The sequence below is a fragment of the Xiphophorus maculatus genome, chromosome 12 (genome assembly GCF_002775205.1).
Source record: "Xiphophorus maculatus strain JP 163 A chromosome 12, X_maculatus-5.0-male, whole genome shotgun sequence".
NCBI classification, from domain to species: domain Eukaryota; kingdom Metazoa; phylum Chordata; class Actinopteri; order Cyprinodontiformes; family Poeciliidae; genus Xiphophorus; species Xiphophorus maculatus.
The window spans coordinates 6,101,793-6,115,769 of NC_036454.1; the positions used below are offsets into that span (position 1 = coordinate 6,101,793).

Below are 13,977 nucleotides of genomic sequence, written 5' to 3' on the forward strand. Positions count from 1 at the left end.
AGTACAAGGAAATTTATCGAACAAAAAAACCCCAATTACACAACACAACTTGTCTGACTGGTGACACGTCACTGGGAAGTAAAAGCAACGCAACCGTTTCTCTCCACAGTCAGACCAGATCCACCATCACAGGAACATCATCGCTACACAACCTCAACATTTGCAGGATATTACACTGCAGACGAATCGGTGAGTCCTTTTCCCTGAAGACAACAGAAGATGGCTGAGTCGACTGTTTTTCAAAGTTATTTGAGCTGCCCCGTTTGTGCTGAAACGCTGAAGGATCCCGTATCTCTGAGCTGCAGCCACAACTTCTGCGCCAGCTGTCTGCAGAGATTCTGGCAAGAATCTAGGAGCAAAAACTGCCCCGTTTGTAAAAGAAGATCCTCAAGAGAAAACCTCTCTGTGAACTACACTCTGAAGGAACTCGCCAACTCTTTTGCCGGAAGACAAGCACCTGAACCATCCCCGTGGCTCCAACCACCTGAACCATCCCCATGGCTCCAAACACCTGAACCATCCCCATGGCTCCAACCAGAACAGAAGCTAATAGTGGTGTGTAGCATTCATCCAGATGATCCAAAATACTTCTGTAAAGATGAGCAGAGAGCTGTGTGTCACATGTGTGAGTTCACTCTCCACCAAAACCACAAAGTGGTTCCGATAGACCAGGCCATCAACGAGCTGAAGGTGCTGCTCAGATCTGATTTAAAGACTCTGCAGGACAAGAGGAACTGGAACATGCAGGCGGAGAAAGCGTACAGCCAAATGGCAGAACACCTAAAAATCCAGGTGTTGACGACTGAGAGTCAGATCAGGGCAGAGTTCAGCAAGCTCCACCAGTTCCTGAAAGAGGAAGAGGAATCCAGACTGGCAGCTCTGAGGGAGGAAGAGGAGCTGAAGGGAACAACTATCAATAGATTTCTCAGCAGGATTCAGGAGCAGATCTCTTTGCTGACAGACAGTATTTACGCGATTGAAGAGGATCTCCGCAAAACTGTCTTGCCGTTCCTCAGCACCTATAAAGCCACTCAGAGCAAAGCCAGAAGTCAGAGGTCACTGCCAGATCCACAGCTGGTCTCAGGAGCTCTGATAGATGTGGCCAAACACCTGGGCAACCTGTCCTTCAGAGTCTGGGAGAAGATGAAGGGGAAGGCCCTCTTCAGTCCCATCATTCTGGATCCAAACACCGCTCATCCCAGCCTCTATCTGTCCGATGATCTGACCAGTGTTAAATGTGGAGAAACATGGCAGCAGCTTCCTGACAACCCAGAGAGAAACATCAAGTATGCCAACGTTTTCGGTTCTGAGGGCTACGGCTCAGGGAAGCACAGCTGGGATGTGGAGGTGGGAGATCATCCTGACTGGATTATTGGTTTGGTTAAAGAGTCCTTCGACCGAAAGAGAGAGACATTTGCTTCAGCTAAGTTTGGAGTTTTAGTTCTGGTGCATCGCGGTGGAAAATACTCCAACGGTGCAGGCAAGGCAGTGACAGTCAGGAGGAATCTGCAGAGGATCAGAATCCATCTGGACTACAATGGGGGAGAGGTGTCCTTCTACAACTGTGAGGACAAGAGTCTCCTCTGCAGTCACAGAGACACTTTCACTGAGAAACTCTTCCCATACTTCTGCATCGGAAAGGCCGGCGAGGTTAAAACATCTCATGTTAAAGTCTGTAAAATGTCTCCCTGAGTAATAAAATCAGAGTATGACAGGTACGCTCCATCAGAAAGCAGAAAATATCTGTGGATACTACATGCAAACAGACAATACTACAAAAAATTGTAAAAAATTAAGTGAAAACATAAAAATATCTACATGTTAAAAATAAAATGGGGAAATTGCTGGTAGACTTTGTAAAAAGCTTTTCCAATTATCCAAAATTCCTGAGCTTTTACTAATGACTATTATATAAAAAATAACTTTCACTTCTTAATATGAAACATTTATTTTTGTTTTATTTATGTATTAGTTTTTTGTGGTTGATGCTCTTCATTTTAATGTCATAATGAGATTTTCAAAGTGTTTGTGATTAAATTCTTTGCATTGCTTTGTTTAATATTTGTATAGATTATTTTTGCTGAAGAGGAATCAGGGATTCAAATGTTTTATTTTAATGTCAGACCTCCAAACATGATACTTGGGCGTTGGGACACAATGGGACTAGATTATTGGGATTTGTATGTATCTTCTCTTGTATTTTATCTTATCAAAGGTCTCCTTTATCTGTGTAGGATAATGTTCTGTAAATTTGTTCACTGATAATAATATTATAGCTCCAAAACTAAGGAAATAAATCTAATTTTAAAGTTTCTTGTGCATTTATTCAATTAAAGTTCAGTTAACAAGACATTTACCATAAAAGGTTGAAAAACTGAAACCAAAGCTAGTAATTTTTTGTCTCTAAAGATGAAAATTGAAGTAACTTTATACTCATATTTGCACCAATTCTACTGTTGAATTTGTTTTTTCTTACTGAAAATGAACATAAAGAAAATAACCGCATTCCATTGATATGTGCACCTGGACTTTATAGAAACATTAAACATTACAGCAACTAAATGGAAGTGATTTGTCTTTACTGTTTGGTCTTTTTATTATTCTATTACGCTACTCTTTGAATCATGGTGAATTGAGTAGCTGAGGTTTTTAACTCAATCAAAGCACAAAATAAGCGGACAAATCTGTTTTGTTATTTAGTTACTTTTGCTATAATATTATTGTTGACAAGTCAAACAATCGGGTGATGTTTAAATCTTAAAAAATCTTATCATCCTGTTAAAAATCTTAAATACAAAGCAGATAACAATGTCATATAAAGTTTGAAATATGAGCAGATTGGGTTAAATGGTGAGATTATTGTGAACAAGAAAGAACAGCAGAATATATATTTTTTTGATTGTGAAATATCAACAGGACAGGTAGATGATGTATTCACCTAAAGTACTCCATATTATTAGGAAAACATCTCAAAAACACATAGACATAAATCAAATCAAATCTAATTTTATTTGTGCAGCACATTTCAGCAACAAGGCATTCCAAAGTGCTTTACATCATAACAAACACAAAACACAAAGTATATAATAATCAAAACATTACATTAAATCAAATGCCATCGTTAAATTCGTAATTGATTACGTTTCAAATACAACTCTAAACAGGTGGGGTTTTAGTGGAGATTTAAAGGAAGTCAGTGTTTCAGCTGTTTTACAGGTTTCTGGAAGTTTGTTCCAGATTTGTGGCGAATAGAAGCTGCATGCTGCTTCTCCTCGTGTGGTTCTGGGGATGCACAGCAGACCAGAACCACAAGACCTGAGAGGTCTGAAAGGTTGATACAACAACAGCAGATCTTTAATGTATTGTGATGCTAAGCCGTACAGTGATTTATAAACTAACAACAGTATTTTAAAGTCTATTGTTTGAGCTACAGGGAGCCAGTGGAGGGACTTTAAAACTGGTGTTATGTGCTCTATCTTTCTGGTTTTAGTGAGAACGTGAGCAGCAGCGTTCTGGATCAGCTGCAGCTGTTTGATCGATAAATGTAAACATCAGTCTTCAAACAACTTTAAAATAATTTATTTCAGAATAGTTCCGACTTTATGGTGAGTAAATTTGGCTTACATGTTTATATATCAAAAGCAAAAATGAAATATTTGAAAGAAATTTGAATTAAAAACTCTTATGTTCCACTTTCCACCAGATGGTGGCGATAACGCACCTGAAAACAAAACAAAGAAGAAGTCGTCAACCGGAAATGGCATACTTGAAGCTGGTGCGAAAAAAAACACAACAACTACACGAGTTATTCGCAGGTATGGTTAGTGTTCAAATTAATTGTTATAAAAATAACCAAACTTCATTTTAGCAGCATTTTTTGCAGCTTTTTCTACTTGGAATGTTTGTCAGGTCAGAAATGTTTAAACCTAATCGTGCAGGTAGCATCTCATTAAAGCAGCTAGCTAACAGTCACCGCATGAGTGTGTTTAGATTTACTTTGAATATTTAGGTGTTTCTTTCTTGCAAATTGCGAGTGATTGTATCAGTTTTCCAAAAAAAGGAAAAAAAAAAAAAAAGAAATTTTGCACAAAAAGTCTCGACGGAACCTGAAATTCAGAGAGAAATTTTATTATCGAAAACAAAATGTAAACATTTAGCAAGGAAGATAATATATCTCTCACTTAGTAATGGTCTTTACTCGGTTAACATTGCAGGGCTAAATTTAAATGTCATTGGGCGATAATCAATTTTATTAATGACATTGCAACACCATTAGTAATTACAATCAGTAGATATTGATTACGGTTATCCCTAACAATTTAATCACCACACTTGTGGTCAAATGTATTACTTGCATGCAGGATGGCAGCTGAAATGTGTCGCAAATATTTCATCCAATCAATGTTGCATTTGCAAACATTGCGCAAATTTTGGGGAAATTTTGCTTTCTAGTGCTGTTACATGCATATTCAGTATGCGGGATTGCTGCATAATCAACGACATATTGCAAGTGATTGTTGCTATGTGCTTGTCCAGGAGGAGTGAACAGAAGTCATTGACCCGATGCAATCTGCTGGGTTTATTTAGAAACTTTTTAAACTAGTTTAAATAATAATTCAGAATTGTTGTGTGCCATTAACTTGGAATCTGTGTGTTTTATTGTATTGAATTGACTTTTGTTTTTGGAAGATGCCTTTATATTGGCACAATATAAATAAACTGAATTAAATTGAATTTTTTACAATTTACATGGAAACAAAAATACATTTAGCCTGAATCATTGTGGTTAAACAATATATTTAGGAACTGATATTAAGATAAAAATGTTTGGTAGTTTTTATAGAATATATAATCAAATCAAATGAGTTTTTTGAATATAAATAGCTGGAAACAATAACTAATAGACTACTTAATTTATATTTTAAAAAATCTTTAATTTAATTAGAAGCAAAACTATAAATGTGGAAAAATGCAAAGCCAGTAGGAAGATCCCAATGTGGTAACGGGAACATAAACAACAGCTGCAGATTCTTTGATAGCAGCATAGATAATCTCTTGGCAGAGCCACAGCTCTTGTTCTTTAGCTTAAAGTGATAATTAGAAGTTACCACACGTTTGAACTTTTCCTAACATCAAATATGCAACCTCACGACGTGTGATTCAGTATTAGGATGTTGCCATGTCAGGAAAATTATCAGAGACGGTGACTTGAGTCTGAGATGAACTCAAGTCACACTCAACTTGGATTTTGCCCTACAGTTACTCAAAAAGCTGGTTTGTGATCTACAAACTGCAGCTGGAAAAGCATGTGGAGAATTTAAACTTATAATTGCTTTTCTTTTTTGTTCTTGTACATCTCATCGCTATAAAATAGGAGACTCCAAGCAACTAACGGGATGGTCATGAAATACGATGGACAACTCTGCTGCAAACAAGAACCACATACATTGTCCAACATGGTTGGACCAGAATGGCTGGTCCACTACTTCAGCTCAAGGACTTCCCATGAACCTTCACACTAACTCTCAGGCTCTCAGTCTGGGTTCCACCTCCGCCCAGAGATCGTTGTTTGGCCACCTGGAGACATCCAATCAGAGCTGTCTGAACAATCCGAGCAGCTTGGCCTCCAGAAACAACAACCTGTTAAAGGCTGCCAACATGAACAGCATTTTTTCTTCCAACTCAATTTTTCCTAACCCCGCCATCACTACTGCATCTCATGGGATGACATTTGAGTCGCAAACTCTTTACACACCTGCAGGGTTGGAGACAACAAACCAAGCGAAAATAATCCCTCCACCGGCTCTTTCCCAGCAAAACCAGAGTCCGCTGCCTTGTGGGGTCCAGAATTTACCTCTTCAGACAGCCAACTACAAAATGTTTCAATCTCAGTTGCCTGGTCCTGGGTTATCACACGGTTTTCAAAATCAATCCTTTGGTTTTTCATCATGTGGGCTGAATGTTAACATGCCTCAAGCAACATTTGGAGGACAAGATAATGGCAATAGATACACAAACATCTGTAATTCAGCCACTTCCACAGAGCAGCATCAGTGGGTACCTTCAAGTGAAGCTGGTCATGTCGACAAACCGCCGTTGCAGGAGAATGGTTGTCTGCCTTCGGTAAGGATATGATCATTATACTGTTTATCTCTCCAGAAGATGACAGGTTATTTTTTGTTAAAAGAAGAAAACTTGATTTTAAAGCATTGAGCACCACTGAGGTTTTTTTTTTACATGTATACTTTTATTTATTTTTTTGCTTTCAGACCGAAGGCAACAAAAGACGTTCCTCAATTTTAAATCAGCGTACACAGCTGCTCAAACAGCTGGAAAACCTTGATAAACTTGTAAGTATGCAAAGGTTAAAAGACAGTTATTGTTATTTTTTCTGGCCAGGTTTCAACAGATTCAAGTAAAGATGATGGGTAGTTTAAACTTTGTATTGTTTTTCTTATGAAGCTGGAGTCAATGCCTTCAGATGACGAAGAGGAGCGTTCAAACAACGATGTTCAGGTAAGTTATGCTTTGTAACTACCATTTAAGAACAAGTAGCTCTACATTTATTGTAAACTGTTTGCTGCTGGTTTCTTTAAATGTTATAGATCAACTGTGAAGTCCAGTTCTTAATCACAGAATTTTTTTATCTGGTTTTCTTTGTTTTTAGTCTCCACCTGCAGCAAATTGTTCCTCACCATCACTCTGTGATAAACAAAGTTTCTCTGACACGGTGCCAGCATCTCCAGTGTCACCAGCTGGATCTGAGGTTGGTACCGTTTTACTTTCAGGCTTTGCTCATGACCTGTACAAAGGCAGTTTCATAAAGATTATTAGAAAAACCTTGTCTCTGGGGACATGTCTAGTTAAGTGACCAAATCTGCTTGTGGAACTAGTATTTTTAATCAATATTAAGTAATTAATGACTGAAAACAAACTCCTGTATCTTGCTGAAAAGTTACTTGTAAGTTTGTTTTGTCTTATTTCAAGTATGCAGAGATATTTACTTTAGAAATACTTGGTAAGATTTTGTACTTTTGCAGTGTAATGATTTAAATTGACATGGAATATTCTGTGTTATTATCTATTTTAGCAATTAATTTTGCTCCATATTTCTTTCCTGTTTCAGGAAATGGATCAAAGTTGCAGGGCGTCAGAAGGGGATTCTGACCCTGGGTCTGATTATGTGCCTCAAAGTGAAGTCAGTTTTTCAAATTCCCAGTCTGAGGACGATGCCAATTCTGAGGATTGTCTGAGTCCCAGACGTCAGGAGGATGACCCAGTAAAAAGGGAGGAAAATTCAGAAGATTCTTTGTCTGAGGAAGAAAATACCACTTCTTCAACAAAGACATCTGAAGATAATGAGAAGAAGTATGGAAAAGTGGAAATAGAAACTTCCAAAGCAAAGAACGGACACTCTACCATCAAGAGAAATTACTGTCTGTTTTGTGGAAGACCGGTGACCAAAATGTCGAAGCATCTTACGAACGTCCACAGCGACAGGATCGAGGTTGCCGTTGTATTTCAGTATCCTGCAAACTCAGTGGAAAGGAGAAAGATATGGCAAAAACTAACAAATGACGGAAACTTCAAACACAACAAAGATGTTTTAAAGACAGGGGAGGGAAAACTTGTCGTACGAGGTAGACTTACAACTTCTCTCAAAGCGACAGACTTTGTTCACTGCATTTATTGTCATGGTCTCTATGCAAAAAGACGCATCCACCTCCATATGAAAAGGTGCAGGGAAAATGTTAAGACAGAAGACTACTCACAGGAGATACCAAAGCGAGTCGTATCACACTGTGCGCTTTTGACTAAAAATTGTGAAGGTATAAGTGAGGAGTTTAAGAACCTCATTGGTGCGATGGTGTATGACAACGTGTCTGAAACTGTCATGGAAAACCGGATTATTTTGCAGTATGGAGAGCAAATGTTTAAGAAATATATAAGTCATCCAAAACAGCATGAATACGCAAGACAAAACCTTCGACATGTTGCAAGACTTCTGCTCGAGGCTCAAAATTCGACCCCTATGAAGAGTTTTGAGGATTTCTTTAAGCCCTCTAACTTTAAACATGTGGTGTCTGCTGTGAAGGTGATGGGGCAATACGACCCTGAAAAAAAACGGTACAACATACCGTCGCTTGCCCTCAAACTTGGTTACCATCTTCAGAAAATCTGCAACATCGTACAGCACAATGCCAAGAGCCTTGGTGACACCAAAGTGGTAGAGTCATGCAAAATATTCCTCTCCATGTACGACAAAAAATGGACTAAGTATGTGTCTTCATTGGCATTATCAAATATTAAAGACATGCAGAAGAAAAGGGCAAACAAAGTGCCGTCTGCTCAAGATGTGAAACGTCTTTATTACCACCTGGAAACGGCTCATCACGCTGCAGAGAAGAAGCTTCGCGAGAACCTTTGTTCAGAAAACTTTGCGGCTCTGGCCAGGACGGTTCTGGCTCGGACGATTCTTTTCAACAGGAGACTTCCCGGAGAGGTGGCGTCGATTTCACTGGCGGCTTTCGAGTCACGGATGCGATCAGACGTCTGTGACGACATGGACGTGTCCGTCTCAAAGCTGGAAAGAAAACTGTGTGGTTTGTTCAGTAGAGTTACCATCAGAGGGAACTGTGGGAGAGTCGTCCCCATCATCCTCAAGCCTTCTTTTGAGTCATCTATAGAGTTTTTGGTCAGCGTTCGGGAAAAATGTGGGATTCTGAGCAACAACCCGTACGTGTTTCCCCGGCAGCACTCACTGACTTCTCAGAAAGGGTCGTCTTGCATTCAGTTTCATGTCAAAGGATGTGGAGCAGAAAACCCCTCTGTCCTGGTGGTGATGAAAATCCGCAGGCATTTTGCACCATTGCTTCAGCTCCTTAATCTGGACGATGAGGAGGTCAAGCAAGTTTTGGGCCCCAATAGTGACATCCAAGTTCTGCGGCAAATCAACGACATAATGTGTGATGACTCTGTCATGGAGTCTGAAGGTAATGTTTCACTTTTTGAGCTAATTTAATTCATTAAGTTAGCAGGTGAATCCAATGTTAGAATTAGAGCTGCAGCTAATAATTATTTTACTCATCAATTATTCTGATGATTAATTGGATTAAAAACACTTGGCTCATTTTTGTACAGAATGCAAAATGCATTAAAATATGCAAATAAACATAAATAAAATGCAATAACAGTATTCCTTCAGTAAACACTTAAACTTGATTTGTAGCCAAAGCTGCATCTGCTCTTAAAAAATATTTCTAAAATCAACATTTGATCTTTTCTACTTGAAAGATTTCTACTATAATATCAACGTAGCATGCGGCTGATCTGTTGATTATATTTTGGTTTAACCAATTAATAACTGTACAGCAAAAGGTTTTTAAAAAGAAATTAAATTTTTACAAAAAGTGTCTAAAACTATGCCACTTTGATTTTTGTATTTAAACCATTTAAAGTTTTTTTTCCTCTTGGGTCAAAAATGTATATAATCTGTAATCTGTAAATTTTGTAAATTTAAAAATAATTGACAAACGTGCCAAACAGAAATTAGATGAAATTCCTTTAAAATATATCTATGTACTTCCAGTTAGCGTACTTAGGGTGTATTAAACAGGAATATGTGCAAATTTGCTTAGACTAGGAACTACTAAATCCTTAGATCTTCACTTTGGTTTGGATTTTAATGCTCAGTTGGTTCAACTGTAAAGAGACTATGAAATTTAACTTATTTAAAAAATGGCATTTGGTTAAATAGAATAAAAACATTATACGATTTTATTAATTACTCTTATTTAAAAACCTCACCAAATAACTTAATTATGAATAAGTAATTCATTTAGAGGTGTGCTTATATATAAAATAATTATGAAGTCATTCAAAAAGCTGGTAATACGTTTTGGGGAATTAAAAAGCCTTCAAAGAATTATCTTGTTGTTTTTCTCTCACTGTTTTCAGGACCACTGCAGTTTTACCAGCAGCGCAGAGGAGCGACTGGCTGCAGTATGCCTGATGCATTGAAAAACTCGAAGACTGAAGGTATTTATTTGTAGTAATTACAATGATTTCCTAGAATGTTATTTGGCTTTATGAAAAATATTCAAAAATTAAAAACACTTGCAGTAAGAAATAAACAGAAGTCAAAGCAGAACAAGAAGGAACTCGCAAAATAAAAACTAGTTTAAAAAAAAAATGCAATTAAATCTACCTTTGGTAAGAACCTCCTCTCATATTTTTTGAACTGAGAATCAGTAATACATTTTTGCATTTCTAATACAGTTGTGCCAGTGAAGTTATTCTCAAAATAACTAACGAATGTAACAGCCAGGAACATTTCAGCCAGGTTTTAAATGTAGATTATGTGTCTGCTGCACAATTGGAAATCCCTGATGTGGCTCAAGTAATATCTATTTTCATATTAATTTAAGGACTCGCATCTTAATATATTTTTCATTTTCACAGGATTGCACAACCAGGCCAAACTTGCATGGAACAAAGCAGAAGTTCAGGCCGTAGAAAAGCACTTGATGAGTTTCATCAAGAAGCACAAAATACCTCAAAAATCCGACTGCGTTCAGTGCCTCGAGGCCGAGCCGCGTGCGCTGATGAATCGTTCATGGAAAGGTGTGAAGGACTACGTGAGAAACCGGATCACAACTCTGCAAAGACAAACAGGATCTTCCAAAGAACCATCAAAGAGCAGAACCGCTAAAAAGAAGCATAAGCCTCGGCAGAGTTCTGGTAACATCTGTATTATGTTGATAATAGCTATCTTCTGTTGAGCAACATGTGGTGATTAAAGCCAAATATGGTACACTTCAGTGACATCACAGGCTCCAAATGGAGAACAGGAAGCCAGAGAAAAGCCCAGTGCAGGTCCCAGTTCAGCATCTAGTCACTCAAAGTCCCAGAAAGGAAAAGGTAACTATGGTAACGTTCACACTGCAGGTCTTGATGCTCAATTCAGTTCTTTTGCTGAAAATCTGATTTTTGTTGTTGTTACTTTTGCTTTTTTCTGCATAGTCGTTCATACTACTACAACAACAGAGTATTAGGGCCACATTAAAAAAGATTTTAAAAAAGTACGAGATTACAGTCATAAAGTCACAAGACTAAAGTTGTATTACGCGCTCTAGTTGAACAGATTCCTGTCATAAGTTCATAAATGTTATTCTCAGCCATTGTTTACGTCCGGATTTACTGTGTCTTCTTCTTCTGCATGTCTCATATAAATTACATAAAAGTTGGATAAAACGCAACATAACTGTTCAGACGTTTTGAAGTCTATCTGATTTTGTATCTCATATGGAAGAAGCACAAATTGGATTTTTTTGGGTGGATGAAAACATCAGAAGTTCACACTTCTGAGAAAAAGTTTGATATGTCGGTTGCATACGGGCAAAAAAAGCGGATTGTTCACATAGCACATGATGATCATTGGAAGTCTCAGTAGTCTTTTAGTTTTTTATTTTAATTCCCATTTTATTTAACATATACGTTAATTAAACACTAGAAGATAAAAAAAAAAAAATCAAGTAAATTATTTGAGTTTTCTGTTTTTTCTCACCAGGCTCAAACTTGCTCCACAAACCAAAACCTAAATGGGACAAAGCTGAGGTTTGTGCCGTAGAAAAACATCTGATGCGTTTTATTGAAGAGCACAAGCTTCCCCAGAAGGACAACTGTACCCAGTGCCTGGAAGCCGAGCCATGCGCGCTGAAGAACCGCTCCTGGAGAGGTATAAAAGATTACGTCAGGAACAGGATCACAGCTCTGCAGAGACAGAGCGGATCTTCCAAAGCGCCGTCAAAAACCAAGAGCCAGCCCAGGAAGGGGACATCACAGAGCTCTGGGAACAACTTAACGGGTAATTTCCAACTTTCAAAAAAAACAAATGTAGCACTCTCATTCTTGTAAACGAACTGCTCATTCTTGTAAATACTAAGAACTTTATTTCATTGTTATTTTTTTACCAGGGAGATTACAACCTCCTAATGGAGAAGAACTTGCACCAGAGCATCGGAATGCATTCTCCAGTTGCAGCTTTGGTTCATCAAATCTCTTCCTACCACAAACTTATGCAGCAGCAACAAGCTGCAGCATGAATGCTCCTGCTAAGACTGGCAGAACAAAAGAAAAAGGTATTTATACAAAAGCCAATGAATTATATCCCATCTTATCCAGATAGTCTGTCTGTAGCACCATGGCAAAGAGGATAACCTCCTTTTTTAGCGTTGCGATGTTTGCTGTGAACTACAGCAAATCATGTGATTGATGTTAAGAAAAAGGTGTACATAGTAAAACTTTTAAGCGCATCATAAGTGCTGGACTTCATTTCCTGACTTTTAGCTTTATGTTAAAAGTGGTTTTCAAGTAGAAAAACAAAGAATTGCAAGTGTTTCTCTCAACTCATCTCACCATTTTTTGATTAATCTGTCATTTCTCTCCTTTTATTCAAATAGTAATCATACAAGCTAGAAAAAAGTCCAACATTTTCCTCAGATCACAAACAAGGTTTTAAAACACAATTAACTTTAAGATGGTTAAAGCTCTAATTTAAAAGACTGATTCTGTTCTTAATAATAGCACAGTTATTTTATTTAGAGCTTATTTCTTTTCGTTTTGTTTTATTCAGTCTCTCCAGGTATGCAAAAGAAATCCAAACATATGTGGAACGAAGCAGAGGTCCAAGCCGTAGAAAAACACCTGATGAACTTCATCACAAAGCAAAAGCTTCCTCAGAAAGACGACTGCGTTCGGTGCCTCGACGCCGAGCCTCACGCTCTGAGGAACCGCTCTTGGAAAGGCGTGAAGGACTACGTTAGGAACAGAATCACTACTCTGCAGCGACAGAGCGGCTCTTTAGGGACTGCTTCAAAAGCCAAAAGATCCAGGCAGGACCAGCCTCTGCAGAGTTCTAGACGGTACCACCAGTTGTAGGTGTTCTTTGGTGTTCAAAAAGATGTTTTGTAAAAAAATTTGTTCCATTCCCATCAACTTACATAAGTACTTTTGTTGATGTTTGTATCTTGATTATCTAATACCCATCAGTTTGTTTATTAACTTACTCTGTTAGATTGAGAAAAAAAAATCTGTTTCTGTTAAGGGTTTCATTAGTCTCAGTTATGTTGGTGTAAATGTTGCAAGACTAGAGTTGGATACTCCCTAGATTAACTTTTAGATTGCTGTATTTTTTAAAATCATTTCATGAACATAATTTTTTTATGTCCTTAAAAAGGAAATAAATTATGCACTTTTGTTCTGTTTGCATAATTTCAGTTTCAAAGATGAAAGTTTTATGCGTTTCATACACAGGTTGTCGTGCAACAGTGGCTTGTTTTTTGTTTGAATTCTACTTACAAAACCCAGATTTAATAATAATGCAAACATTTCTAGACTAAAAAAATCGCATTTACTCCACAATTGAACTGAATGGTCTTGTTTTCAACCCAGGTACAAGTTTTGAAGAGGAAATTAACTTTTGTGCAACTGCATTTTTTATCATAAACAAACAAATCGGTTTTTGCCATTGTATATTTGGTGTTTTTTTATTATCATAGCATAATGCATGTATCAAAAACTTTTCCACCCTTCTTCCATCATGCTCAGCCCACAAAAGTTTATTTTTATGTAGGGTTTATTTTTATGGTATTAAACAGCCATGTAAGAAATTTTGGTTTGTAATTGATAAACTATTTCTGTGTTGATTTAGTTGTATTATTAGGAAAAATACCACATTAAAAGGCCCAGTTGTGAACTGTTATCAGTTACTTTTAGATAAAAATCTATCCATTTATAATTTTTGTTGGATTTATAGATTCCACAAAGAGAATCTTTGAATCATATAGGGTACATTTTTTGTTTGTCTTCTTAACTCAAGGTCATCCATATGTAAGGTAAATATAAGGAATTTATACCTTTAAAAAAAAGCTAAATGTAGCATTGAATAAGTTATTTTTTCTCTTTAAAATTAGTTTA

At 37.4% G+C, this 13,977-nt stretch overlaps 2 protein-coding genes across 2 annotated transcripts; both read left to right on the forward strand.

The window, feature by feature from the left end:
• Positions 1 to 119: 119 nt before the first annotated feature.
• On the forward strand, positions 120 to 2,553 carry LOC102221123 (nuclear factor 7, ovary-like). The gene has a single exon (XM_005803868.2). The coding sequence runs from the start codon at positions 220 to 222 to the stop codon at positions 1,690 to 1,692; it is 1,473 nt and encodes a 490-aa protein (XP_005803925.1). The 5' UTR covers positions 120 to 219; the 3' UTR covers positions 1,693 to 2,553.
• A 1,164-nt stretch (positions 2,554 to 3,717) lies between these two features.
• On the forward strand, positions 3,718 to 13,742 carry LOC102236658. Its single transcript, XM_023344154.1, has 12 exons — positions 3,718 to 3,815; positions 5,375 to 6,123; positions 6,270 to 6,350; positions 6,463 to 6,516; positions 6,668 to 6,766; positions 7,127 to 8,993; positions 9,958 to 10,038; positions 10,462 to 10,740; positions 10,822 to 10,920; positions 11,570 to 11,866; positions 11,976 to 12,140; positions 12,635 to 13,742. The coding sequence occupies exons 2-12, from the start codon at positions 5,413 to 5,415 to the stop codon at positions 12,937 to 12,939; spliced, it is 4,038 nt and encodes a 1,345-aa protein (XP_023199922.1). The 5' UTR covers positions 3,718 to 3,815; positions 5,375 to 5,412; the 3' UTR covers positions 12,940 to 13,742.
• The last annotated feature ends 235 nt before the right edge of the window (positions 13,743 to 13,977 follow it).

Bases quoted from the DNA above. Each gene is read 5' to 3' on its own strand.
- LOC102236658 (XM_023344154.1), top strand. From the start codon at position 5,413: ATGGACAACTCTGCTGCAAACAAGAACCACATACATTGTCCAACATGG. The intron at 6,124-6,269 runs GTAAGGATATGA...TTTTGCTTTCAG, and splicing joins AGAATGGTTGTCTGCCTTCG to ACCGAAGGCAACAAAAGACG. The intron at 6,517-6,667 runs GTAAGTTATGCT...CTTTGTTTTTAG, and splicing joins GTTCAAACAACGATGTTCAG to TCTCCACCTGCAGCAAATTG.
- LOC102221123 (XM_005803868.2), top strand. From the start codon at position 220: ATGGCTGAGTCGACTGTTTTTCAAAGTTATTTGAGCTGCCCCGTTTGT.